Source organism: Sceloporus undulatus, chromosome 6, assembly GCF_019175285.1.
Source record: "Sceloporus undulatus isolate JIND9_A2432 ecotype Alabama chromosome 6, SceUnd_v1.1, whole genome shotgun sequence".
NCBI classification, from domain to species: Eukaryota; Metazoa; Chordata; class Lepidosauria; order Squamata; family Phrynosomatidae; genus Sceloporus; species Sceloporus undulatus.
This window is the reverse complement of record NC_056527.1, coordinates 160,118,435-160,146,365: the sequence shown is the minus strand read 5'-3', so window position 1 is coordinate 160,146,365 and position 27,931 is coordinate 160,118,435. Positions and strand designations below refer to the sequence as shown.

Here is a 27,931-nt window from a genome sequence, read left to right as displayed (position 1 = left end):
ATATGTATATGTGTGTGTGTTTGTGTGAGTATCTGTGTGTAAGTGTGTGTTTGCGTGTGTTTGTGTATATATAACTCAACCTAAAGGGGTCCCAGAGCCAGGGGCAGAATGAGGGAGGCATGAAGAGCCATGCAGAAGCTTTTCGCTCTCCCTGGGAAGGGCTCCCTGGCTTCTGTGGCCCGCGAGAGGCCAGGGGCCGAGGCCTGGAGCCCGGCCTTCCTCCTCCTCCTTCCTGCTGCTGCTCACCATTCTCCTCAGGGGCGGGCAGCGGAGGGCTCTCTTCCCCGCCGGCAGCCCCGGCTCTGCTCCCGCCTGGCCAGGGGGGGCGATGGCGGCTCCTGAGGCGGCTCCTGCTCGGGGCTCCGCGGGGCCTCTCTCCATCTATCGGCAGCTGCACAACTTAAGGCCGGCGGAGAGAAAGACAAGCGGCGGCGGCAACTGAGGGAGACGGACGGAGGAGCAGGCTCTGCCTCCAGACTCGGAAGTGGCTGCGGCGTCGGCGTCTCATAACTGTGCGACGGAGGGCTGCTGCTGCTGCTGCTGGGCGCCTTCTTGTGACGTCAGCGGTGGGCGGGGCGAGGGGTTGCTGACAGTTGAACTCAGGCGGGAAAGTTTGGGACCGCGACGCCATTTTGGCCCCTGGAACAAGAGAGAAGGGGCCTTGGCCTGGATGATGCACCTTGCGACGTCCTGCTGGCTGTGTCTGGAGGACAAATGGAGGACAAGGAGGGCACTTAGGGAGGACCTTCACATCACTTAGATTAAGCCCTCTCAACAAGTGCATTAGAAGCCGTGCTTTTGGGTCGATATCAAATGAAGAGCCAGTTCCTAGTAATGGTCCAGAAACACATGCAATGATGAACCCTTGTGGCTGCTGCTTACAAGTGTTTCCTGGCTCTACATTTTTCCTGTTCCAGATGCAGCCGCCAATCTGGATCCAGATGCGAATCCTGCTCCAGATCCTAATCCCACTCCAGATCCTAATCTCGCTGCAGCTGCTGACCTGGATCCAGCTTTGCCCTAGGCTCCTTTGGATGCTGAGGCCACCCCAAGTTGTCCTGAGGCATGTGCTTCCTCCTCAATGGCCCCAGGCCCTATAGCAAGCAAAGCCTACTCACGCGAGGCCCCTGCGCCTCTCTGAGGGGCTTTGCTAGTCCTGAGGGGTCCCTTCAATGGAGGAAAGGGAAGCCAGGGTTGCGGGGGAGAAGACAGTGCCTACTAGGATGATGCTATGCTTAGCAGTGTTTTGTTTTGTTCTTGACAGGATGCCAGAAATGAAGAGGAGAAGGCAACAGCCGCATTCGCCATAAAGGACATCACGGTGTGGCCAGACAACCAGGAGCGGAAACTGGGACCGTCTAAAACCCTGCTTCGCTAGTCAGAATCAGGTTTGAATGAATGGACGCAAAAGGTTTTCCAAGCGTAAGTTTTTTAATGAAGCACCCCTTAGCTGTGAGGCAGTTCCTATTCCAGTAACAATTCACGTGCGTCATCTTTAGGGCCTTGTCTGTGTACAGACATCTAAACTTGTGGTAAAACAATATCCAGATTGTTTTTTATACTTCAGGTGAGAAATTGGGGTGTTAAATTATTTTTGTTGTTAACTGCCCTTTAATCAGTTTTGACTCATGGAGGCCCTGTGGATGAGACTTTTATAGAATGGTAGAGTTGGAAGAGACCCCAAAAAGGGCCCTGATCCAGTCCAAGCCCATTCTGCCATGCAGGAACTCTCCATCAAAGCATCCCCTTTGACAGATGGCCATCCAGCCTCTATTTAAAGACCTACAAGGAGGGAGACTCCACTACACTCCGAGGAAGGAGTTTGTTCCACTGTCGAACAGCCCTTACTGTCAGGAAGTTCCTCCTAATGATGAGCTGGAATCCCTTTTCCTGGAGCTTGCATCCATTGTTCCGTGTTGTAATCTCTGGAACACCAGAAAACAAGCTTGCTCCCTTCTCAGTATGACATGCACATGGTTTTGCCGCCCTTAGGGACAGCCTCCAAAGTGACCAGTGAGGTGTCACAGGGTTATGTCCTGGGCCCAGTGTTATTCAACATTTTCATCAATTACCCCTAACTACTGGTGGATTTTTTTCCCATCAATGGATGTTTTTAATCCCCCTTTATAATGCACAAAATGGATGTTTTGCTTAACATAACCAGCCTTCCATCTGAAGATTTTCTCTCCTTTCCTTTCCAGGCAGCAGTAGCAGGACAATCTTCCCGCTACCCCACCCCACTAAAGCTAAAAGGGACATTTTCAGGACAGGCTCAAAGGATTACTCCTCATATGATGGTTTCCTGGCCTAGAGAGAATCTTTGTGTTGGAAAACACGTATCTTGTCACTCCTCAAGTGTTGTGTGTTTATATTGCTGTAAGCACATAGATGACCGCACCAGTGCACTTGGAAACTCCCTTGTCTGTGCACTTCGTAGAAAAATAAACATGTCAAAAGTGTCCATCTAGTTGTTCTGTTGTTTTTCCTTATTCTGTCATTATCTTTTTGTGGGAAAAACATCACGCAGGAAGCAGGTCTACTGTATGCCAGAATCCCCAAGTTATTGGATTAAATTCAGTGAGCTTTAGCAATAGCATTATCACCTTTTGCAATTCACACATGCCCTGCAAATATGCAATTAATGCATATGGTCCAGGTTTCCCTGTTGGTTATGGCAAGGAGACTAGCAGAACAAGGACTGAACGGTGCCTGGTATCTGCATAAACAATTCTTAGAACGATTCAGAATGGATTCAGGATTAGAGGGCTTTGAATTTCTAATATCAGATCTGGATAATAATTGCACCATTGCAAAAATGTATAAGATGCTATTAGATATAGAAATGGAAGGAGAAGTTGTTAAAGATAATATGATGTTTGTTTTAAGTGAGGCTTTGGGCAAACTTCCAGTAAGCCCCGGCTTGGGAAGTGCAAGAGATCCCAGTCTCCCACAAAGACCTGAAGTTTTAATTCTCCATGCCGTCAGTCAGTGCCAAACGGAATGTGCCTTTCAGATCACATGGAGCTTACAGTATTTATAGACCACAGAAACTCCTTCCTTTCCCTTGAATGTGAAGGTCACTAAACAGGCGGTCCCTTGGGGCTGCCCTTTGGTGCTTCATGGGGGACACAGCAAACACCTAAGGACGCCAACCTCAGGTCAGTTTTGCACTGGTTTTTCTTTAGGGTTTGTGCCAAGGCCCAGAATTATTCCTCTGAGGCTGATACTTGTTGCCTTAAGTGTCCAGAGGATCTGCATCTTGGGATCTTTTCTCCTTAGAAACCCTGCCCTTGTATTCAGGCTAGCAGATGCTTGGTCCAGGAGATATAGAGGCCTAAATGGCATCTCCCTGAATAACTACTTTTTCCTAATCTGGATAAAAGGTAAAACTGTATTAAAATGAATCTCCAGCTAGAAGAAACTGGAAATTACAGTCCTTAGAGATGAGTCAGGACTGACAAGAACTTCCTTAATGTAAGTGAGATATCTCATTGAAATCCCTAAGGAAGGCTTAACCTTGAAGTAGGGTGCTGTGCTGTGTTTTATGTAGAATAAAAGGATTCCAATCCAAATATTTCATAGAGTTGGAAGAGACCACAAGGGCCATCCAGTCCAAACCTCTGGCATGCAGGAATTCACACTCAAAGCACCCCTGACAATTGGCCATCCAGCCTGTTTAAAAACCTCCTGTTGAACCTGTTTTAAAAACATTTTTATACAGTATATGTATCCTGTGAACAGCCTCAGAAAGTTGCACCTTGAGAATCTCTGCTTTAGCTTTTAAGGAAGTAGACTTATTGAGTTATTTCAGCAAACATTAGTTTGAAAGGACATGGACAATTGGACAATACGTACATAAATTTCAAATGCTTGAAAGGGACAAAGAAGACATTTAAGAGTGTTGTGTGCAAGAAGCAGGGTGTGAAAAGCTTCAGTTTTGTTGCCTTTTCTTTGCCCAGTCCCAAAAGAGCTACTAGAGACTTGAGGACCTTTCAGGATGATCCCACTTTAACTGTCCTAGCTGCATCCTGTGAAATCCTGGGATTTGCAGTTTGGTGAGAATTCTAACTACATCTCTGAACAATAAATCCAAGGATGCTGTTGTAGCAGTTACAGGGAACTATGAAAGTATAATTGGGTAGTGTGAGATGTCACTAAAATACAATGATCCTTGGTATCTGCTGGGGTTTGGTTCCAGGACCTTTTGTGGATACCAAAATCTGTGGAGGTTCAAGTCCCATTTAATACAAAGGTGTAGTAAAATGGTGTCCCTCATATAAAATGGCAAACTCAAGGTCTTCTTTCTGGAATTTATATATTTTTGAAATATTTTCAAGCCTTGGATAGCTGAATCCATGGATCAAGAATCTGTGGATATGGAGGGCCGTCTATATTAAGTATAGAAAGTATTTGGTTTGGGGAACAAACATTTTACTGGATAAACCAGTGCTGTATTGTGTGGCATGTTGGTTCCATGTCCAATTGAGATTGCAGGAAGGTGACACCAAAGAATGTAGGTGTGAAAGCCACCCTTTTACCACACATACATTCATTTACATTTACCTCCACTTCAGAGATAACAGCCAAAAAGTGGAAGAGCCGGAAGCATATAAGCCCACTGCTTTCTTATCGTTTCCATCTCCAAAAGGTACTGTTGATCTTCACAGCTGTCTTGTCGCATCCTCTTCTTTCACCGTGTGCAAGCTCTACAAATCAGAGGGCATCTCCTGCTCTGTCTGTTTATACGGCATGGGTGGTGCCCATCTTTTGGCGAATGCAGGTCTTCCAATCATAATTCCACACGGCAAGGCAGAGGTGTTTGCATGGCCAATCTTGTCTCTGCTGATGTGGAATGACATGGTGGGGTGGAGGCAGGAGAGGCAAGTGAAGGGGGTCAGTTTTGGAGAGGTCATGCGGATTGGAAGAGAAACTGCTGATGCCTTGGAGCACAACGGATGACCTGCCACCCTGTCTGAGATACCTGGATTATTTAAAGAGCTGTGTGGATCTGCACACTGATAGGCAGACACTGGATCCATAGAGGCCTGGGAACTGGATCTTCCATCTCTCCAGAGATCTTGATGCAAGGGGGTGAATCGGAGGCCAAATCCAGCCACAAACCTCTGCACTCTATAGCTGTAACTCAGTCAAGGGTCTCTGAGTCTGCAAGACTTGAGCAGAGAACAGAGTTACTTGGAGGTCTCCCATTCGTAAGGTCATCACAAGTCAAAGTCTACTTGACAATTGACAAGAACAACGTTTTCTCCAAGAGGCTGGTCTCCATCTCTTTCTCTTTTCTTAATCTCATCCCCATATCACCAGAATTGGGTGAGAAGGACTTTGCTGCCCCAGAAAAGAGATTCCACTTAAACATTAGGAGCATCTTCCTGACAGTAAGGGCTGTTCTACAGTGGAGCACATTCCTTCGAAAAGTGGTGGAGCTGCCATCTTTGGAGGTCTTTAAACAGAGGCAGGATGGCCATCTGTCACAAGGGTGCTTTGATTGTGAGTTCCTGCATGGCAGATTGGGGTTGGACTGGATGGCCCTCGAGGTCTCTTCCAACACTATGATTCTACAATTTATCTCTGCCATACACCACGATCAGTTTGCATACTTGGATCTGTCCAGAAATACTTACAGTTGCTCACATGCACACTGCTGTGGAAAGGGGACTGGGATCAATATTCATAACAATTCAAAGCCCAAAGAAAAGTAAATTCCCATTTCTAGCAAAGCTGGTAAACTTGTCCAACAGTCTTATAAGCCGATGTTACAGTTTTAAGCTAAGCTCTGGATTTGCTCCAGCTGTTGAGTGGGGCAGGTGAGTAGACAGCCCATGTCAGGTAGTTCCTTAAGCTTTGCACAAACACACCTAGCATCCTGAGCAATTCCTGGCTCACATGACATGCCCCAAATCTGACCACATAGAAGAAATAAAACACTTTGAGACCGCTTGGACTGCCCTGGCTCAGTGCTAGGGAACCCTGGGAACTGTAGTTTATGGTGGCACCAGCACTATCTCTGAGAGAGAAGGCTCAATGCCTCAAAAACACTACAACTCCCAGCATTCCTTAGCCTTTAACTGCCCTGGTTCAAAACTAGGGAATGCTGGGAATTGTAGTTTATGGTGGCACCCAGAGCTATCCCTGACAGAGAAGGGTCAAGGTCTCACAAACACTACAACTCCCAGCATTCTCTAGTCTTTAACGGCCCTGGTTCAGTGCTAGGGAACACTGGGAAGTGTAGTTTATGTTTGTACCAGCCCTCTCTCACAAACACTACAATTCCCTAGCACTGAGCGAGGGGGCAGTTAAAGCGGTATCAAACTGGGATATTTCTGCAACGTGTTTTGGACCCTAAATAACCATTTAGAGAAACAAGAGTGGTGTGATGGTTTCATTGATGCAGAAATTTTACTTTCCTGTGGAAACCCACTAAGAAGGTCCAAAACATTTGCTTAAAAAAAGGCAAAAGAAACAATCAGTAAAACAGCACACTATTAAAAACCTTACAGTCAGTTCCTCAAACAACGTTCACTCGAATCTCCGATGGAAAGCCAGCAAGACTATTCCCAGCATAAGTCATCCACCAAGGAGACAAAAACTGTTTCCCTCCCATAGCCAGGCCTGAAGCAAGGTTGAAATTCACTTAGATAACCCATATCATCCAGAATTCTAAAACAAATTGCCTATGCTCTGCTCAGGAATCTGCTTTTGGTACCAGAACTGGAGCATGGAACACAAATCCTTTCACATGTGGTTCTGCTTCCAGACTTTGTTGATGTCAGGTGGCTGGTGCAGCACAATGAAAAGAATTTCTGCTATGAAACTATTGAATCAGCAACCTTTGCTGACCTGCTACAGTTTACTTGGACATCGAAGATCTTAATCCATCAGCCCGTGTTGTAAGTCACATAGTTCAAATCATAGAATAACAGAGTTGGAAGTCGGAAAATACAAGGGCCATCCAGTCCAACCCATCCAGGAATACATAGGTCTGGCCAGTGCCACACTTCAATTAAATGGGCACCACAGAAAAGGCTTTAGAGTCTTTTGCAACACACTTCATTCCTGTAGTAGGTATTCATGGAGTCCATGCGGAAAGGATTTTCTTTAGGTAGAAAGTTTTAAAATGTACAGCATAGAGATTTCCCTACATCTTCCCTATTTTCTTCAGTTCATTTGCACGAAATGTCCACATAACCACCTCAAGTTTCACACCAAAGCAATATTTTACTCGCACTCGTCATACCGACTGTCAACTTGGCACATTACTTTTGTAAACACACCATAAAGTTCCACCAATCCATCTCCTCCCTTTTTTACATCGTGTCTTTGCAGATTAACATTTACACCAAATTGTGGATATAACACAAGCTGGGTCAAACTGTCCTTACCCGCAGATTGTTTGTTTTCTAAATATTTCTGCGCAGCTTCCTCTTCACAAGGTCCATAAATTCCTAAATCTGCAGTTCCCTGGATACTTAACTTGGGCAGTAAACCTACTGAACTGTGTATCTCAACATTAATCTCACTGCGTGTGTAGCCTATTCATGTATTTTTCTCCCAAAACATACCTTTTTAGTCTGGTAGTGCCTCAGTCACATTCCCTCGAAGTGCGATGGAATCTCCTTCTTTAAACAGAGGCTGGATGGCCATCTATCGGTGATGCTTTGACTGAGAGTTCCTGCATGGCAGAAAGGGCTTGGACTGAATGGCCCTTGAGGTCTCTTCCAATTCTATGGTTTTATGATTCTATTATTAATTCTTCAGATAAGGTTTTATAATAAAGCGCTATTAAAACACCTGGACCCAGTGTCTTCCCAATTTTTATTTTCTTTCTTGTCTCTTTAACTTCCTGTAATGGACTTTCTCTATTCATTTCACTTTTCTGCTACTCTGATATAATTCACATTTTTGTATATAACTATTCAGTAAATCTTCTGGGACTTATACAATGATTCAAAATAATAACAGAATAATGTTTGAATTTCTTCCACTTTCATTATCTTCCTAGCTCCCACTTTTAAACTGGTTATCATGTTTTTCGCTTTTTCTTTTCTTAACCAGTATGAAAGCCATCTACCCAGTTTATTTGGACATTCAAAAACAGTTTTGTTATATACTCTAATTTGTCGTATATTCTAATTTCTTCTCAATTTCCCCTGACATTATGCATTTTTAATTGATGTTAATTGATTTTATAAAAGCTTTATCTGTTTGTTTTTTAAGTGTTTAGACTGGGTGAGCAATTGCAGAAATTGTGGCCCCAAAATTGGCTGAAAATCACAACTGGAAGTGACTGGAGGATTACTGGCTAGTATTGTCAGTTGTGATTTTGGAGGGAAGGCTGACTCTTGCCAAAGACGTCCAGAAGCAGCGATTGACTGTTTGGGAGCATTTTTCATGCTCTTTGTTTTTGTTTGTGTTTTGGCTGCAGATGTGGTTGCGCAGTGGATCTAGAATATTTTGCTGGTGTGGATTCAGTCTCGGTAGTTTCAAAGCCACTTCTCTCCCTTCTTACTATTCCTTATCTTTGAGCCAAACCTGGATTGGCAATACTTCAGATGAAGGATATCTTCAAACAGGAATGTTTGGAACCCTTCAAATCGAGAGTAGAACAGATTGTCAACTTAGGGCCTAAATACCCCGGCCTAAAGGCATCAGATTCCATTTGATTTTGGAAACTAAGTATGGTCAGCCCTAGTTATTTCTTGGATGGGATATCACTAATGAATACCACAGGCGGTAGGCTATATTTTAGAGGAAGAAACTGACAAAACCACCTCTGCCTTTCCTATGGAAACCTTATGAAATTCATGGGTTCACCGTAAGTGGACAGGTGACTTGAAGGCACACAGGGCACTATACAGTAACTGTACATCAACTATCTAGGTAGCATTTTTAGAATCCCTTGAGAAAAGACTGAGAGATTTGCAAAACTGTGGTCATTAAGGACTAAACAAAATGCACATTAAACCCATAAAAATATGCACCACAAGAGACTCCAGGGGAAAATGGTATTTGCGGCAGAGGTACAAAATTTCCTCATCTGAAAAATCAATGGGGAAAGGATTCCCTGAAGGCAGAAAATTTAAAAACAAACAAAACCAGGTTGATTGGAGTGCATAATTTCACACAATAATATATACTGCTCTATTCCTGTGAATCTGATAGGCATTATCAGCTTGATCTCAAGCAAATTACCCCAGGCTACCTCTTATCTTGTGGGCTGATATCTCGCCAAACCGGTCATAACCTGATCTCACTGCAATAAAACTACTGCAGACTGTTAAGAGCTTCTAAAATAAACACATTACAGGGACAAGATGTGATCTGGCCAGAAGTTCAAGCATTTTCTATTAAAAATTAGAGTAAAGGGTTTTTTTTCTTTTCTTTTCGCACAGATGATGTTAAAACAGATGAATATTTTGAAAGAGACTTCAGCATTTATCCTGCATGGCAGAAGTGCCATATTTAAAACTGACTGCATTTGAGCACACCTGATATATCCACTTTGGATATGTGGTTTGGGTCTCATATCGAGAGAAAAGCAGCATATTTTAGTAGATTAAAATGTAATTAAGATTTTACAAAGCAGACACTGTGTTGCATGCCTGAAAACCTCACGAAATTAGGTTGGTGTGTACACATAACAGGGCTCTCTCTGTAGCAGCTTTCCTTTACCCAAGGAAGTTAGGCTGCCCCCACTTATTTTTCTTTGTTTTTCTGTATACTTTTTGACTAACAAAATAAGCTTACCTTGAAAAGGGGAGTGAGCAGTTCACGCATTAAGCTAATGTGTGCATAGAATCTTTACTTATTCAAACACGTAATAACAAGGTAATTGAAACCAATTTGCTGTTTGTCCACTTTGAGTTGTTCCACAGTGGAATGTTTAAAGTACTGGTTAGAGACAAAACACATTATTCCAAGTCAAATGCTTCTACGTTCATTTTGCCTTATGGAACTGTTTGTTTGAAGAAGGCATTCAAATTATGGCACAGACTATGCCACTGGATTGTGCCACTGCAAAATCCAGGTTACGTAATATGTATGCGGCTAGTTGTAGTTTTAGCACGTAATCTTCTCTTCACTTCTGTTATTTTGACCACACTTTTCTACATAAGTATTTAAAATGACATGAAAAACAGAAGATTCACAGCCTGAAGTAAATGGAATGTTTTAAAAGATGATAAACAGAAAGGTCAGATGGCCAACCTGCAAGCCCCATCAGCTTTAACAAGCAGAGACAATAGTGAGGGATGTTGAGAGCTGAGGTGTGCCAACATAAGGTGGGCAACTCATTACTTACCCCTTCCTTAAATGAATTTCCAGTTACAGTCTAAAAAGCGAGTTCTCTACAATCTCAGTCTTCCCCCAGAAAGAGCTATGCTGAGCTATCACAATAGGAATTGGAGGCCAGCACATCTGGAGGGTACCAGGTTGGGAAAGGCTACTTCATGCAAACTAGACTTTAACATTCATATCAGAGAAGGAAGAAAAACAAAATAATATTTCAATTATTATTAAACAGTTTATTAAATACCAAATATTGTTCTAAATTATAACAGTCTTAGAAAACAAATGTACAATGTTTCAGAGGTAAAATGGAAAACAAGGTTGTTATCAGAATCACTGCCATAATGGCACATTATGATCAATTTTATTAAGGCTTGTAAGGTGGAGAAGGCCAATTGGATTTGTAAAACATTTGATGCTTCTAGTAAAAGTTATCCATGTCAGTTCTACTCAGCTATGTTAATAACATGCTATTCAGTAGCCAACTGCAAAACTATTCAACTCTTTTAACTTTTCAAAATAATCCATGCATATACTGTTAATTTAACATTACAGAATCAACTACAGCACATGACAATCCCTGGATGTTTGCCATAATTTGACCCATAGAGGCTAGGAGCCAATGGTTTACTTCTTCTGCTGGCTCCTACTGCTTTCAACAGAATCAGCACCCTCTCCATCCTGCAGCCCTTCCTTGCTGGCATTAAAAACTGTTCTGGGAAGCTGGCAAACCTTCTGGACCTGTCTGTGGCGCCAAAAAGGGCTGCACCAGAAGCTGAAGGAGAAGAAAATTCTGATTCTGCTACTAGTGGATAGCAAAGTACACCACTGGTTCTTGGTCACAGACGTTTCAAACAATGCTTATTTGACAAGCGCACTGCCAAATGATTAATATATCCCTTGCAAAATAAGAGCTGGTAAAGTTGATCAATTTACAACTAAATCCCTCTACAAATCAGACTGAAAGCTTAAGGTGTTTAAATATCAAAACTGTAATGTAAAAAAGAGACTGGTATATTCCCAATTTCTCAAGACAGGTTAAGAAAATACCTATTCATTTTCATTGCAATGTCTCCAAGGAAACAGAATTTTAGCTCCTGCCACCCATCAAAAGCAGTTTAAGAGCCTTTTTCCCCAAAGCCACAATGTATCTGCATTGTTCAGGTTCATTATTTTAAGAAACACAGTCAAAACCATACCTGAAATCTGCTGGTGTTTTAATTAGTTAATCCTGACTACAGAACAGCCTACAGTATATGGTTCTTACTAGAGTATGAGATGAGACCATCTGATGGCTATCACTTCAGATTTCTCAGGGTTGTAAACCTTGTTGGTTAATCTACATGGCTTGGGCCCAAGTTACTTACGGGACCACATCTCCCTATACAACCTGCCCCGCACTCTTAGAACATTGGGTAAGAACCTATTGGAGATAGCAACCTCTAAGTATGTCGCTACTTCGCAAAGAGCATTTTCAACATCAGCTCCGAGACTTTGGAACAGTCTCCCTGATGGGATCCGCTCGGCGGCCTCACTACAGACATTCAGAAAAGCGATTAAAACTGAACTTTTTAGCCGAGCATACCCCACGTGATATGAATACCCTCCCTGATATGAATGATTTGCCCTGCCTGTGTATGATCCCTGCCTTGTTTGTTGATGCTATTGTTACGGTATGATGTTGTATATTTTATTGTTTTTAGCTGCTTTTAAGTGAATTTTTATGTAAACACTTTGTGCTTTTTTAGTCTGTAACTCCGCTTCGATCCACCGGGAGAGGCGGGGAAACATAAATAAATTTTATTATTATTATTATTATTATTATTATTATTAATCACCTATCTAAAAACTGTTCCACGGCCTTGGCTATTTCAAATGCATCTCCCATATCATCTAGCACTTTGTTGATCTGCCCCAGTGCGTGGATGCGGGGAGTCCTTTGATAAGGACATCATTCTACATGATGTGCCTCAGTGAAAGAAAAATATTACATAGTAGTTCTGTAAAGCTTCCATTCATTTAAATGGAGGTTATACAAGAAGTTTTGGAAGATTGTGCCTGCAGTTAAAAGCAATTGTAGATGTATACTTTCCAACTATAGTCTTCTCTTCAATACAAAATTGGTGCTGTCTCATGTACTCATCAAGGAAAGGATTTGAAGAACAATGCTAATAATGTACTCTATTATCTCAAGTAATTATGTGACACTTCAATAGTGCCTTCACTCTCACTGTCCACACACTGAGTAAGGGGGAAGTCTAAGGAGGGAAGCTTGTTCTATGTGTATGGACTCCTGGAAAGATTTAGGAAGCCTAAACAATCAAACTTTTTACCCAGTGTGGGATCCACATGTACAGAGCAGCCACTGCTCTTTAGACCTTTCCCTTACTCTCACAACATATGCAAAAGCATTTGGATTGTGTTTGCATACAGGAAAGGGGATTTCTAAATAACGAGTGATTTTTAATGGTATAGAGAGTGCAGTTAAAATACTTTCTAGAACAAGGCATGGTTCAAATGAAACCATAAATTTGTGCTATGTGAATGGACTAGAATGAGCTTTGGCCTCCTCTCTTCTTTCACAGCTTGGTAGATACTTTTAACTCCAATTTCAAATAAGTTTTCCATGATATCCAAACTTATTATATTGTAATCCTCCTTGATTCCCTAGGGAAAAGGTGGAATATAAATAAATTATATTATTAAGTACCTAAGCTTAAACCAATGGTCCTCAAACTGTGCTTTTTAAGGGATTTTGGACTTCAGCTCCAAGAATACCAGACTATTGGCCAACATGGCTGAGGCTCCTGGGAGCTGAAGTCCAAAATCTCTTAAAGGGTAGTTTGGGGACCATTGGGTTAAACAATGGTGAAAGCATGCCAGAATAAAATCATGCTTCACATCTTGTCTTATTTTATTAATCAAAGTTTAAATACACTGAGGTCTGAACAACATGGGAAACTACAGTTGGTTTAAAATCGGAAGCTTCTGATTTCCTCCTTCATTTCAAGAAAGAGGAACATAAATTTCCTGTTATCTTGACAGTTTTCTAAACCAGTTCTAAGGCAGTAGTTTCCAGATTATTCCAAGTATCTTTGGTGTTAAAATGCTGCTGCTCAGACTGAGCTTTTTCTTCATTATTCTTTCCAAAGGAAAGATGATGAAAATGTTATCACAGACAGAAATCTATGAAATCCTTTCAAATTCAAAGTGACATTTCAATACATTCCCAAATGCAAAATAGGAGCAAAAACAGATATAAAAGGGGCATATCCTAAATCTCCATAGGAATAAATTCCATGGAATGCAATCTGCAATGCAAAGGATACCATTTATATTAGGCAATTAAAAATTGTGGCAAGATAACCCTTTACAAGCAATTGCTATTGGGAACAAAACTGCATTTCTGCTAAGACCCAACTGCACACTATTATCACGTTGCAGCAGCATCCATTGTAGGGATATGGCCTTAAATTTCCATTGAAACTACACTTTCCACTCCTTCACACCTAGGATTATTATTTTTTAATTCCTCAACACTGATGCAAGTGAGGCAATTAACATACATAGTTAGGCCCTGAATGGGAAAAAAAAATCCTGAACACTCATTTGTGTTTAAGAGGAAAGAAAAACATGTTTTCTTGGTTCTTATATACTCTTTTGTTATTTTAAAACTGCTCATGTAACTAGGGAGAGAAAATAAACTAACTTGAAAAAGTATTAACTGGCTCAAAAAGGCAATTGTGGTAGATCTGGTACAACTATTCACCTACAGCCTTGGGCTAGGCTACCGTTATGAAATGATCTCAGATTAATCCACTCCTGCCTCCCATTGTGAGATCGCTGCCAAATTAGATTTGTCTGGTTATCTATGGTGCAACAAAAGCATAATTCTGCATTTACTGCTAGCCAAAGAATCTGTGCAATATATTTCTAATTTATCCCATGCTTCATCTAAACAACTCAGTCTCATACACAAAAAGCTGGACAATATTTTAAAATACTATCCATCCCATAGACAAAACCCTTCTGAAGTAAAGCAAGGCACAGATTTATTGAATATGGTTTGGCACTTTAAAAATAAGAATTTTAATCGTTCTGATATGCATCAACCGTAAACGTTTCACAAAAATATATGTGCAAGTGTAAAAAAAAAAGGCAATTCTTCTCATAATAAATCGTAAGAAATTTTCCAGTTTAAAAATTTAGACCAGTCTCTATTATTTGAGTAGAAAATCATAACACATTATTTTAGATATCATGTTATTGTCCGACACGTTGTTCATTGGCTCTTGTAGAGGTTCCTTCATTAGCAGCAAAATCCATGGGATCCATCACCTGAACATAAAAGACACACATTCTTAGTAATCAGGAATCTGTTTGCCAAGAAAGATATTGGGAAGATCACAATTAAAGTAAGGTTAAACAGGTTACTCAATAAATAAATAAATATCTAAGAATATCCTAAATATATAATCTAAGTGATGAGCTGGAATCTATCAGAAGGATATACACACACTGGAGATTTTCTTATTGATATTTTTCAGGGGAAGGCAACAGCAAACCTCTTTTGGACAAATCTTGCCAAGAAAGTCTCAGGATAAAGTTGCCTTAGGGTCACTGTAAGTCAGAAACAACTTGAAGGTACACAACAATAGTAACAACAACAACAATCATTTAGAGTGTTGGATCTGCATTAGACTGCACTGGATCTATGTTAGACCAAATACAGCTGCATACAGCTCCATGAGAGATCTAGGTATCTCCAACAGCAAATTCTCAGCTATTTTGCTAGACAACATTTATCAGAATGTTCTGAGAGAAAAAACATGGAATTTGAAGATATCACAACTATTACAAAGGTTTGTAACGTGGACCCATCCTACCTTTTAAGATTGAGCACGATCACTCAAAGAGCAGACAGATTGCATATGTGGTTAGAAGTATAAAGATTTATGCATAAAGAAGCATATACACTTAGGTTACATTATGGAGAAAAACCTAAGTGGAAAACTGTGTTAAGTGAGAAGAGTGTGATGCCACTTTTTTGCACTGCCAAACTACTGTTAATTATACATAACATAAATTACACCAATATACTAATAGCCTCTTATTCTTCAAGCAAAATACAAAAGAGAGAAAGCTGTCTAGTTCACAAAATCAGCAGCTAATGATTTAAATCTGGTGGAGGAAAAGCTCATGACTCTCCAGAAGGTAAACAGTCAGTATGGGTCATTATTTTTCTTGCAATGGGCAAATGTCTGTACACTAACAGAAAAACAAGAACTCAGAATGATTTCATCAATCTATTAATATGTCTGCCAGAAAACCCACAAGGGGGAAAAAAGAGAGAGAGAGAGAGAGAGAGAAGGAAAAACACATTTGAGCCAAATTAATATTGGGTGATAATATAAAATAAATCTCACTTTGGTTTGTTGCACTTATGAAACATGAATGATCTAGGTTGCCATTCATGCTGAGGAGGAAAACAAGTGAGGTTTCCGGCAGTATCCCTGTGCCTTGCTTACTTTTGCAAGCAAAGCATGTGTTTTTAATGAGTCATGTGTTTTCCTATGTGCTGTAATTCATACCACTCCTTTTAAAAGTACAGAAGCAGAGTATACTACAGGCCTGTAAATGTCTGGAACCTTGACACCGAAGCATGGTATCAACTAGGTTTTGAAAATAATCTGCTGAGATGTAAGCCTTTGCCAGCCTCTAATTCAGGATTTCTCTTTGTTGACCAAATTAATTCAGCAGAGACAAGGAGTACCTGAGGTACCAAATCAGTCTCTAAGGAGAGTCCGCCACAAAAATCCAATTGTCAGTATATAGGAACATGACAATTCCCTTCTGTCTCATGGCAATCACAGCCATATATTTTGTGAAGACATGAGGGGCTGTGGAAAGGCCAAACGGCAAAATACTTGAAATTGAAGCATCCTCCTTCCCTCACAAAGGAGAGGAATCACCACTGAGACTCCCGATTCCCACATGGAAATAAGCATCTTTGAGGTTGAGAGTGGCAAACCAGTCCTATGCCCGAAGTAGTGGAAGTATTGATAAGATGGATATCATCCTGAAGCGTTTATGTGGGATGAAAGCATTGATACCTCTTAGATCCAAAATGGGTCATAGACCGCCATCCTTTTTTCTTACAATGAAATATTGGGAGAATTCCCAATGGAACTTGGATGACAGGATGGGTTTGATGGCTTCCTTGTTTAGCACAGCATGCACTTCATCAGTTAGTACATCAAAGGAGAGAGTTTCACAGAGAACTCAATACTCCTTGAACTCTATGGCATTCACCTTCATGATGATATCAAGGACCCAGGTGTCTGTGGTGATGGAGTCCCACGCAGATTGAAACCAGGCCAGCCTGTCCAAAAACTACTGAGGCAGTGGGAAGAAGGTGAACACACAGGTCAAAATCTATTCTTTGGGACATCATGGCCTTTTCTTTTTTAAAAGCTGAAGACCTGCAAAAGTGTTGCTTGCCTTTTCCCAGAAGAGGAGGATTGTGAAGGAAAATGCCTCCGTACATAGGTAGGGCAGAAGGGGTGTCTTGGTTCTAAGGATGGACAGTCAGGAGTACCTGTGTCCCAAAGAAACATGCAAGGATGATGGAAGGCCATATTTCTTAGCAGTTACTCTCATCTTTTGAGCACTTCTGAGCTTCTCATTGGTCTCTTTGTTTAAAAGGCTGGAATCATCAAAAGGTAAGTCATCAATGGTGGCTCTAGCTTGGGCAGAGAAGCCCAAAGAATGCAACCAGGTATGCTTTCAAAAAAGCCACTAAACCAGAGATATCTTTCACCAATGCAGTCTGAAATGAACTGTAGGCCCAAGAGAGTGGACATCTCACTGCAGGGCAATTTTTGAAGCTGTGTGCATTACACCAAAATAAAGATTTCATTCATCAATGTACAATATTTGAACTGCACATTTCCAAATTTAAGTCTGAGTTTTCATTCTAGACCAAATGAAGCCGACACAAACACAAAGTCCAAAGTTCAGAGCAAATTTAATCCTTCAAAAAAGGAGCTGGCCAAGAAAAGCATATGAAACAATTACTATGGCAACATAAGCACTTCTAAATAATGAAGCTTGTTATTTGACTTATGAGTGGTTTTTTTTAGTGAAGTATTTAGAGCAAACCTCCACACAAAAGAAAGTAAAGACAAAAACATTATTCAGAACCAAAATAGTTCAAGCTTGAGTATTTGCTGAAAAAGACATTAACCAGCACTTCCATATCTCACAGAGTCTGGGGATCTGAACCCATTCAAAATGCCACAGAACACAGAAAAAGAGTTTAAAGTGTACTCTAGTGGAAATTGCACCTTGTTGCCACTCTTAACTACAGAAAGCAGATCAACTAAGACTCATGTCTCTAGCAGACATACCTGTGTTATTGCCTAGATCAAAAGCCATTAACCAACCGGAGACTTTCTGTGTTGTAGTCAAATTAGACTTTCTGGTCTGATGAAAATGAAAAGGTCAATTTAAGTATTATTTTTTGCCTAGATGGAATGAAGATTTAAAGCAAATGTGAGCACCTCACTCTTCTAAATGTATCCACTGACTCCCTGAAGAAGAATATGTATGATATGTGGAGTTTAGAGCTTTCATGGCTGGCATCCATAGTTTTTTGTGGGGTTTTCCGGCTATGCAGCCATGTTGTAGAAGAGTTTTCTTCCTGACATTTCACCAGCATCTGTGGCTGGCATCTTAACATGGCTATATAGCCCGAAAACCCCACAAAAAACTATGTATGTGTGATAATTCTGCAGCCCAGTTCACCTCTAAGGTTTGAAACACATTAGGAAGTTTTATTGTATATATTTATAATACATATAGTTCTGAATATCTGCTGAAAACTGATCTTTTCTAGTACATACATAAACCTTATAATCTCAACCAACTGAATGAGCATATATAGAAACTAAACTGATATGGGAAGTAAACTTCTACCATCTTTCTTAAAGAACTCAGTATGTGTGTAGGAGTTACAGCCCAGTTTTCTTAGCTGTCTTCTCAATGAGCATGGTAAATTTATATCTTACAGCTGGAGATTGGATGCAAACTGCACAGAACAGCAATCCTCCTTTAAGTACCTAGGTTTGGGATTTAATTCAAATTTGTCTTAGAAAGCTCACTTTTGTGCAGCTAAATTGGAATCCTCCTACTCTATTAATTTATACAAGATAATAAAGAATATACTGGAAAAATATTAATTTCCTTTTGAGATTTTGTAGACTCCATGGGGGAAACTTGGTTGCTCCTATAGTTGAGTTGTTGGGGTTTTTTAATGTTCTATAATTATTGTATGCTGCCTTATACTGGCTGAAGCTGGCTAACCTGAGTGACACCTGGCTTCATAAAAATGCTTCCCAGAGAAATTACAACCTTGCTCCCAAAATTCGTGGGCAGATTCAGTCAGGATGATATTCCATCATTACGGGATTAATGTAGAAGCCCTTCAGAAGTATTCCATCAACAGTGTCAAACAATTGGTTAAAGAAAAAAATCAGCTTGCCTCCAAATGGTGGGACCTACATATACTTTCCCAAACAACATATTCCTTATGGTACCTACTATATAAATCATCTTTAGAATGGAACTACTTTTTTTTAACCTGACCGTGTCCCCACTTAGAAAAGTGTTTATAGTGTATACTATCTACCTGCTTGAAGGGAAGATATAATTAAGATTTTGCATTTGTGAGTCAGGTGAAGTTGAGGACATTCAGCACTATCTTTTGCACTGCACTCTCTATAGGGCCGCTGGACAAAAGTTTCTTAATTATATTCTCCACTCTCTTTCCAATCAACTGCTCCCTGAACAGGTCTGTATCCTATTGGTAGGCAACAATGTATATATCACTGCTATGGTTGCAAAATCTGCCTTAACTGCAAGTATGTTAAGCTCTAGGCATCAAAATTATTTATAAGAATTATATAGGGGCGATGAAGATACATGGTACGCAATCTGGGGGCTTTTAATTTAAATTAAAGATGATTTTATATTTTTACATTTGTATATTTTATATCACTTGCTTGTTACCTATAATCTATTTTAAATTTATTACTTTTATTGTAGCTTGTGTGCATTCTACCCTCATTAGATTGAACTGAACTGTGGTGGCTTATAGATTTTAGGAATAAACAAACTAAACTTAAAATTAAAAAGTGTGGCATTCTGCCTACCTGATAGCTGCTGCCTTCCCAGAACTTTTTCATCTCTTTACGATACCAAGCAACCAGTGCACTGGTAATAAGCGTGCATGGTACTAAATAGAGGAGCGCCGGTTGTCCCTTCTTCATTAGTATAAGACTCACAAATGTGATCAACATGCCAGCAGCATAAGCTGTAAACAAAGACAAATATTTTTAAAAGAGCTGTTGGACTAGTATAGTTTCATGGTGTCACTGTAAGCATATCCACCCATTCATCACCTTATTTATACCTCATATTTTCCCCAGTGCTGGGACTCAAACCAGAGAGAATTACAAATATTAGCTACAACTGTTAAATATGTATTTATTCATTTTATGTTGTGCTTCCCCCCAAAACTAAGATTTAAGATGGCTCACAACGTTTGTGTTCATAAAAAAGGTTGTGGTGATGGTTGCTGTTGTTAATTTATTTGTATCCCTCGTTCCACCCAAAATTGGGCCTCAAAGTGGCTTACAGTTTAAAAGTACAGTACAATTAAAAACTTACAAAAGTGAAAATTAAAACAGAAATAAACTATTACAATATTAAAACAAATCATGTGTTTAAAAATAGAATACAATTTTAAAAAGATAAAAGCACTTAAATACCATACACTTTAAACCTGCACAACACCCCCAGAACATTCTTCAAAACTTTCTGTTTTAAAACCTGTCTGAACAAAAAGGTCTTGGCTTCCTGGAGGAAGGGCAACATGGAGGGAGCCATTCTGGCTTCCCTGGGAAGGGAGTTCTAGAGTCTAGGGGCAGCCACTGAAAAGGCCCTCCTCACGTCTCCAACAACCATGCTTGCAGTGCTGGTGGGACTGAGAGAAGGGCCTCTCCTTTGCCTGCTTCCAGAAAGACAAGAAATTTGGCCCAGCCTAACCTGCCTTGGAAAAGACTTTCACAATCTAGGAGCAGCAACAAATAAGGCCCACAGTCTTGTCCTCTTGAAACATGCCTGTGAATGTGGTGGGACCAAGAGAAAGGTCTCTTGAAAGATCTTAAAACCTAAGTAAACTCATATGGGGAGATGTGGTCCTTCAGATGCAGATTTAAATATGTGTTATCAACATATTGTATTAAAATGATGTTTACCTATAGTGCAGAAAATGAAATACACAGAGGAAGAGCTGGTCTGAACATCAAACCTATGACAATAAGCAATCAGGAGTCCTAAAAAGTCAAAAAGACAGATCAGAAATAGCATTTGATAGGAAGAGAATGAAGACACCAGAAATTATTCATACTAGATCGCATTCAGAAATAAGCAGTGTTTAAATTTCTGGCTGGGGGGACAGCAGTTGAGAGGAGGTCTTGCTGCCAATGTTTATGAAGGATCTTTCATCTTTTGTTTTAAAAAGGAGCCTGCCTCCACGGGTTTGCAGACAGGAGCTTTCTTTAGCTAGTTGCCTTGCCTGCCCCTCTGCTGCCAAGGTACATCCTTGAATATCAACAGCAGAATCAACAAAAAGGACTGGGGAGGAAAGTCCAATTTGAATGACCATTACAACACAGAAGAGAGCTGGATTCGGTTCTGTTTGGGTTAGTTGCCCTGTTTCAGTGCTGAAAGGGCAGTCACCCCTCCCGTCATTTTCTGGGGCCCTTTTGGATGTTGTTTATGGACTGTGATATAAAAAGACATGTTTGGGTAAAATGTGCTTTTATAATTATAATTCAAAGAATGAAAGTAAATCCTTTTGAATTCAAATGCATAGAAATGGCAGCAAACCTTAAAGTCTAAAGCATGTTTACATGGAATTAAGTCCCACAGAGATCAATGGGACCTACTTATGATCTGCTTAGTACCAGATTTTATACTATAGACTGTAGTACAGCAGTAATTCAGTGGTACAGCACACAATTTGCATGAAGAAGTTTCCACATTTAATCCCCACCATCTCCATGTAAGGCTAGAAAGGAAGCTGTTCAGTGTAGACTATATTAAGCTAGACAACGTCAAGTTTGACTCCTGGAAAAAAAACCTCTGTAAGACAAGAATACAGTACACCACATTTTTAAAACACAATCTATGATTAGTCATAGAATTATTAAGAAGCTTAATATTAGCTATAATCAGAATAAGAACTGAAAATAAAAATGCCAATATCACATTTACCCAAATCAACCACAGATGTACCAAATTTAGATTGTAATATATAATACTGGTTCTTCTTCATGATCTCTGTGCCTCACACAAGTGAGTTATCTTGCACCTGTGCAGGGCACAGCTCAGAGCCTTCAAGAATCTAGCAGAAGAGTTTGGGAGGTAGCCCCACCCAACTCTAGCAACCCTATGAAAGGGGCTTCCCATCAAAACCATTGCCTCCTTTTCATCCGCTACTTTAGCATCATTATGAGAAACAGCTCTGTTTTTGGTTCAACCATTGACCACTTAGATACCAGCTTTGCCATGGTGGATTTCACATGTTCAGCATTTGATGGTCAAAGCCACTTGTCATTGGGGCTTGGACTTCTCCTGGCTTTGTTTAAAAAATGTATCTCTCGTGGTGCCAAGCTTCCCAGCCAGGATAGACACTCAAAGTGCCTAAGCTGTTTGAGTGCAGCACATGTGGTTTTTGTTTTTGTTTGCAGCCACTGTATCACCTTTACACATTAGGCAAGGAAGAACAGGGAGTTCTTTAAAAGCAGACCCTTTTGCCTCCAAGTCCTTTGTGGACGTCCACTTCTGGCAGCTTTGTCTTCTCTTCAAATGATAGCTCCATTGCCTTTCTACCATACACCAAACATCATCACCATGTTACCACTGAGAAGTCATTGCCATGACCCAACTTCCTTCCACAAGGTGCTCATACTCTGAACAAGTGGAGGAAGTTCCAGGACTTTTGGGGACCTCTCAGAGTTCCTCCTTTGAAGGCCAACATCATGCATGTACTGGATTTCCTGCTGTTGGTGGCAACCAGGGGTCTATCCTTCTCTTTGGTCCGGTGTTACCTTGCCACAGTCTCTGCAAATTTCCAGCTCCTCAGTAAGCCCTCTTGCTTCTTTGACCCACTGGTAAAGATGTTCTTGAAGGGCTACAAAAATATGGTAATTTGTGCACTCACACAGCCCCACCCATCCTCCCCACATCTATAGCTGAGCTCTAAAGATGGCTGCATCAACATCCATGGAACTACTGGTTTCTGCAGGAAGCCTCTTATAATAGGGTTGTTGGAGTTGGGTGAGGCTACTGCCAAAACACTTCTAGTAGATTCTAGAAGGTTCCAAATAGTGCTCTGCACAGGCATAGGGTAAACCATTTGTATGAGTTCACAGGTGACCATTCCAAGAACTACAGCTCTCCCTTTAATGAAATGCTACTTTAAAGCTTAAAAAACTGCAGAAAACTGCAAGGCAAATGATTAAGAGACTTGAGCATTCCTATGAGGAAACACTACAATGTTTGGGGATATTCAGCTTAAGGAAAAAGACAAGTAAGAGGAGTCATGAAATTCCCCCCTTTCTTATTATACTAGAACCTAGGTCAGCAGTGGGTAACTGTGTAGGGGACTAAATTAGCACCTCGGAAGAGCTTGGAGGGCACACTCCCACACATAGCTTTTTGTGTGTGCTCCAAATGTCCTCTTGGGGAAAAAGAGGGCATTTTGGCCATGTTTTGGGACCTTCCCAGGCCATTTTAGGACCACGAGAAGCCGTTTTTTTAAGAGGAAGGGAGCACAAGTCACTTCCTCTTTAACAACAAAGGCCTCTCCTGGGCCTTTTGCTCCTCTTTTTTTAAAAAAAGGATTATTAGCAACAGCTTTAGTGACATTATTTTTGTCCTTTTGTGATCATGAATACAATCGTTCCAGATCTGCAGGAAAGCACATTCCAGGCTCCCCTTCTCCTTCAACATGGCAATGGAGGATTCTTGGAGTCCAAGAGCAAAAAAAGAACATTTTTAAAGCTCTAGAATCTTATAGAATCATAGAACTGGAAAAGACCACAAGGGCCATCCAGTCCAATTCCCTGCCATGCAGGAACTCACAATCAAACTATAAATGCTGAACAAGACAACTTACCTGGCACAACAATATCTCCAAATCCAAGTAATGAAAATGGCAAAAAACATAACGCTGCCGTAGAGAATGCCAGCCTGGGTACTTTCATTACCACTGGCAACTGCAAAACAGAGTTTTTGGATTCTCACATAAGTCAAACCAAATAATATTCAAGAAAGAAAGATGTAAATTTTTTATCAGAACCATTTACTCATCTAATTTATGCAGACATTTGGATTCATGAAGGACCTGAATTAAGGAAACAGGGATCAAGATGCTAAGTATGACCAAGCATAATCCATGTCAAGACAACAATGCATGTCTATGAGAGACAGGACACTATGCAGAACAATGTTAAGAAAATGCATCATGTGAAATAAGAAAACCAGACTGAATTTTAGATTGTTTAAAAGTGCGGGCTGGCACTGAAATCCAGGCCCTGAAGAAATCAATTTGGAGAGAGGGAGAGTCAGAATTTTTCCCAAAGGGAACTCTTTTTCAGGGGATGCTATTCAAAGGCCAGTGAACATATCTTAAATGCAGTCCTTACTTTCTCATGAGAAGCTGACCGCTCAGAAGACGCTTCCACCAAGTTTCCATCATTCTAGGATCAAACCCAAGTCAACAAGCATTTAATACTCGAAAGTAAAGAAAAGAAAAAAATATGGCGATCTGTCTGCACATTATACCAAAACAAAACAAAACCCTTGGGCATAATCCAGGCAAAGTGCAGCATTTTGAAGTTAACATTTCCTTAGCATTCTCTTGTGAAAATTAAAAGGATTTCAAAGTTCTGCATTTTGTCTGGATTCCAGACTAATGTAAGCTAACTACAACAGCAGCAATGACAATGTAGTAATATTCACATATTATGAATACAAAATTGCATATTTTTCAAAAGAACAGATGCCTACCTTTTCACTGCTTTCAAATGGACCGGCTGCAACTTCAACCATTATACTTTCTCCGCTCTGAAATTTAAAAAGAAAATCCAACTTTATTATTTACTGGAAACTCCACGTAAAATAGAATAAATGAAAAATAAAATAGAATAAAATACAATCCCTTTATAACTCAACAAATTATAGATATAAATATGAAGAAAGGTTAATCTTTTTTAAAAATCGAAACAAGGCCACAGTTGACTGCTATAAGTGCTACAGCTAGAAAAAAATCCCTCCTTCTAGAGAATTCAATTTGTTAGCAACAAGTTCTAAACTGTATCAACTGAACAAAATTTCATGAGATTCAAAAGAATGAAATGCTATACCAAAACTAGAAAGGAACTTCAGGCAAATTAGCAATGCAGAGCTCAATGCTGAATAAACAGCAAGAAAAACACTGTTTATAAAAAGTGTGTCTATTAACCATGAACTCTTTTCAAATATAATTCCCTGTATTTTGATATTTAGTTTATCACAGTGACTTGGCTGTTCCTTTAAAAGCCCTGGAATGAAGGATTCTTTAAAAGATGAGGCAGGAGCTGTTACTAGTATCCATAGTTGTACTGGCATTCTGATTTTATGTGATCACAGTGCCACTCAAAGGACTAAGGTTGCACTGAGCAATAGTAAAGGCTCCACTGTTTTGGATTTTTTAGAATGACAGATAGAAAGATAATATTCTCCTAAAATTTTAAGAACTTGATTATTTATCCTTTTAAAATTTTGTTTGCTCTCATTGCCAATTTCTATTTTTTGTTGTTTTTCTTTTGAAGGTGCGTCTGTTTTAATTGTAGTACAGCATTAACCCTCATGCAAAAGGGATTTTTTTTCCCCTTCGTGCAATTTGTGGGACATTTTCTGCTCCCAAGATGAATTCCAATGGATTGCAGGGTATAAAAATGCCCTGTATACAAAGGAATAGTCACATATACAGAATCAAGAATGTTCCACCAAAACACTCAGAATGTCAAAACACCAGGTAGAATATAAGTAAAAGTGAATCAGGTAAGATAAAATAAAATAAAATATACATTTTCTTGTATTATGGAGCATTTCCTGATCCCAATTAATTATGATGTCCTTAAATGGAATACATTTCAATTCCCCCTCTCCTGAGGGCTAACCCACTGCCAACCAGAGCACATCAATTCTGCTTTGCTACATCATGGTTTGCCAATAAATATAAAAAATCAATAGATATCAGTCATATTTTTAGGGAAAAAATAAAGATAGCAAATGGCTAAAATTTGGGGACATTTCTATAGCTATAAAGGTGACAATACCATAGAATGGCCACCTTCTATGTCTAATACTGCGTGGATTCTGCAATTTTATCATTGTGGACAAAAATATCCTACCCTAGTATATGAGGATTAGTAATTTTAGTGCACTACTCTATATACAATTCTCCATATATAGCTTCATACAATGTTTGGAAGTATGTCATCTAGATAGCAATTTGCCTTCAGTTATTAAATAATACCATGGCCATCTGACAATCCAAACCTAGATGTAATGTGCTTCCACTGTACTTGAGTGGAAGTTAATTAATTAAAACATTAACATTTGTAAAGAATGGTCACAAGTTGTGTACTTACTTCTGTAAGATATGGTGTGATGAAGACAAAAAATACATCATATACAAGGAGAAGGCCTAGGAGAATCACACATGACTAAAAAATAGATAACCATCATATTAGTTTTATAAACTCTTGGAGCAGCCTTCATACATATTATATTTTTTTAAAAAGTATAACATTGAAAGACATTTGCTTCATATTTAGGTTCAATTTTCAGCTCATGGTCTTTTCCCAATTCCCTATCATTTTGTTTTTGTGTTTCCTTTTTATTCCACAAAGCTTCAGTAAAAATACAGAGAAAATAATTTAATACAAAATAATGCTGGATCACCAATTCATTATGGAAAGAGAAAATTAAAAAAAAACCAATAATATGTATACATTAAAATCAATTAAATTATTTTAAATAAATTAAATTTAATTAAAATAAAAACTGTTGCTTTCACTATGAGAGGAAGAAACTGAAGGAAGCAAAAGTATTTTCCTTATAGTACGTGTTAGGAAAGGTCACTAGATGTTTTCAGGAAAATATGTCCGGGAGCAGATGCCTATTATTTAGTGATGGGTGACAATGACCCCAATGAGCAGCCAGTGTGGTTTAGTGTTTGAGTGTTGAACTACAACTCTGGAGATCAGGGTTCAATTCCCAGCTGGAGCATAAAAATTCACTGAATGACCCTGGGCAAATCACACTCTTTCAGCCTCAGAGGATGGTAAGGGCAAGCCTCTGCTGAATGAACTTGACAAGAAAACTCTGCCTTAGATAAAAAATGATTTGGAGGCACACAACTACAACAAAACAAAAGCTAAAATAATCCCAAAAGTTACAACATTCACTTTTCAAAACCATGTTTAGGACTAACGGCCTAGAACTAGAAACTCACTTTTGTCAAGGAATCTAGTGCCCCTGCATTAGATCTCTTTCAACCATATTTTAAAATGTCTACAATATATACACTATATCAAAATCTAGGTGCAAAGTGGGTATCTGCCCTCCCCTCCCCATTATGTGTTGCATAATTTGCAACACAGCAAATTATGGTTACGAGTAAAAGTACTATAAAGCCAGGAGAAAAGGGGAACACACAGGTTTATTTATGATCTCCTCAACTCTCTGGAAAACAGTTTCTACTTAGATGGAAAGTTTAAACAACACTTTCAACAAATTTGTATGTCTTAGAAGTTTTGCTTGCCAAATGCCAACTTCACAAGATATTTTATGAACAGCAGCCTGTGACAAATTTTCCTGTAGCTCATCAATGTAATTCTCTGGAACTTATCAATTTAATGCATTTTAGCTAAATAGATGGGTTACCATACCTTGAAGTTGGGCATTTTGAGAGTTTTGATGAAATTCACACAGAAAGCAATTCCCAAGATATCCTGTAAAATCCAAGCCCACCTAAAATAAAAATGAAATTGTTACACTTACATACAGTGTTCTAGATTTGTTAGACCAAAGCCTAAATCATATTGTTAGTTCCAACTAGACTAGGCTCATTGAATCAGTTACTGGATGGAGAGCCAATACTTACCAGTATATAAATCCCATTTGTTTAGTAGGTCTATTCTACCTGGGACTAACAATAGGATTCAGACTGAACACACTTAGGAATCAACCCCATTGAACATATTGGGAGCTTCTGCTTGAAAAGCACATATAAGATTGCACTTTAAGACTGGGAATCACACAGACTCATTCTGTAGAAAGTGTCCAGTCCAATCTTCCCCAACCCAATTCCCCTTGGCAACTACAACTTCTATCACACCATCCATGATAGCTAATGATGAGGAGTTCTAGTACAACTAATACGGAAGGAAATGGACTGTTGAACTGGAATACGACACCACAGCAGCCCTTGACCTTTGGGAGCAGTATT

At 39.8% G+C, this 27,931-nt stretch overlaps 2 protein-coding genes across 4 annotated transcripts in view; both read right to left on the bottom strand.

Annotated features, from left to right (window-relative positions):
• TRPM7 (transient receptor potential cation channel subfamily M member 7) overlaps nucleotides 1-498 on the bottom strand; it is a 71,300-nt gene extending 70,802 nt beyond the window's left edge. Inside the window, 1 exon segment of the mRNA XM_042472217.1 lies at nucleotides 247-498. Within this exon segment, the coding sequence (XP_042328151.1) occupies nucleotides 247-381 (135 nt within the window). The 5' untranslated portion in view covers nucleotides 382-498.
• A 10,019-nt stretch (nucleotides 499-10,517) lies between these two features.
• Nucleotides 10,518-27,931, bottom strand: part of SPPL2A (signal peptide peptidase like 2A) — a 37,994-nt gene continuing 20,580 nt past the window's right edge. For 2 of the 3 annotated variants that reach the window (XM_042472677.1, XM_042472679.1), the window contains exons 9-16: nucleotides 27,372-27,453; nucleotides 26,070-26,144; nucleotides 24,442-24,498; nucleotides 24,078-24,131; nucleotides 23,549-23,648; nucleotides 20,622-20,699; nucleotides 19,515-19,675; nucleotides 10,518-14,640 (exon numbers count right to left, since the gene is read on the bottom strand). In XM_042472677.1, coding sequence (XP_042328611.1) covers nucleotides 14,566-14,640; nucleotides 19,515-19,675; nucleotides 20,622-20,699; nucleotides 23,549-23,648; nucleotides 24,078-24,131; nucleotides 24,442-24,498; nucleotides 26,070-26,144; nucleotides 27,372-27,453 — 682 coding nt within the window. In that variant the 3' untranslated portion in view covers nucleotides 10,518-14,565. The remainder of the gene's footprint in view (nucleotides 14,641-19,514; nucleotides 19,676-20,621; nucleotides 20,700-23,548; nucleotides 23,649-24,077; nucleotides 24,132-24,441; nucleotides 24,499-26,069; nucleotides 26,145-27,371; nucleotides 27,454-27,931) is intronic. The other variant, XM_042472678.1, reaches the window with a different exon arrangement.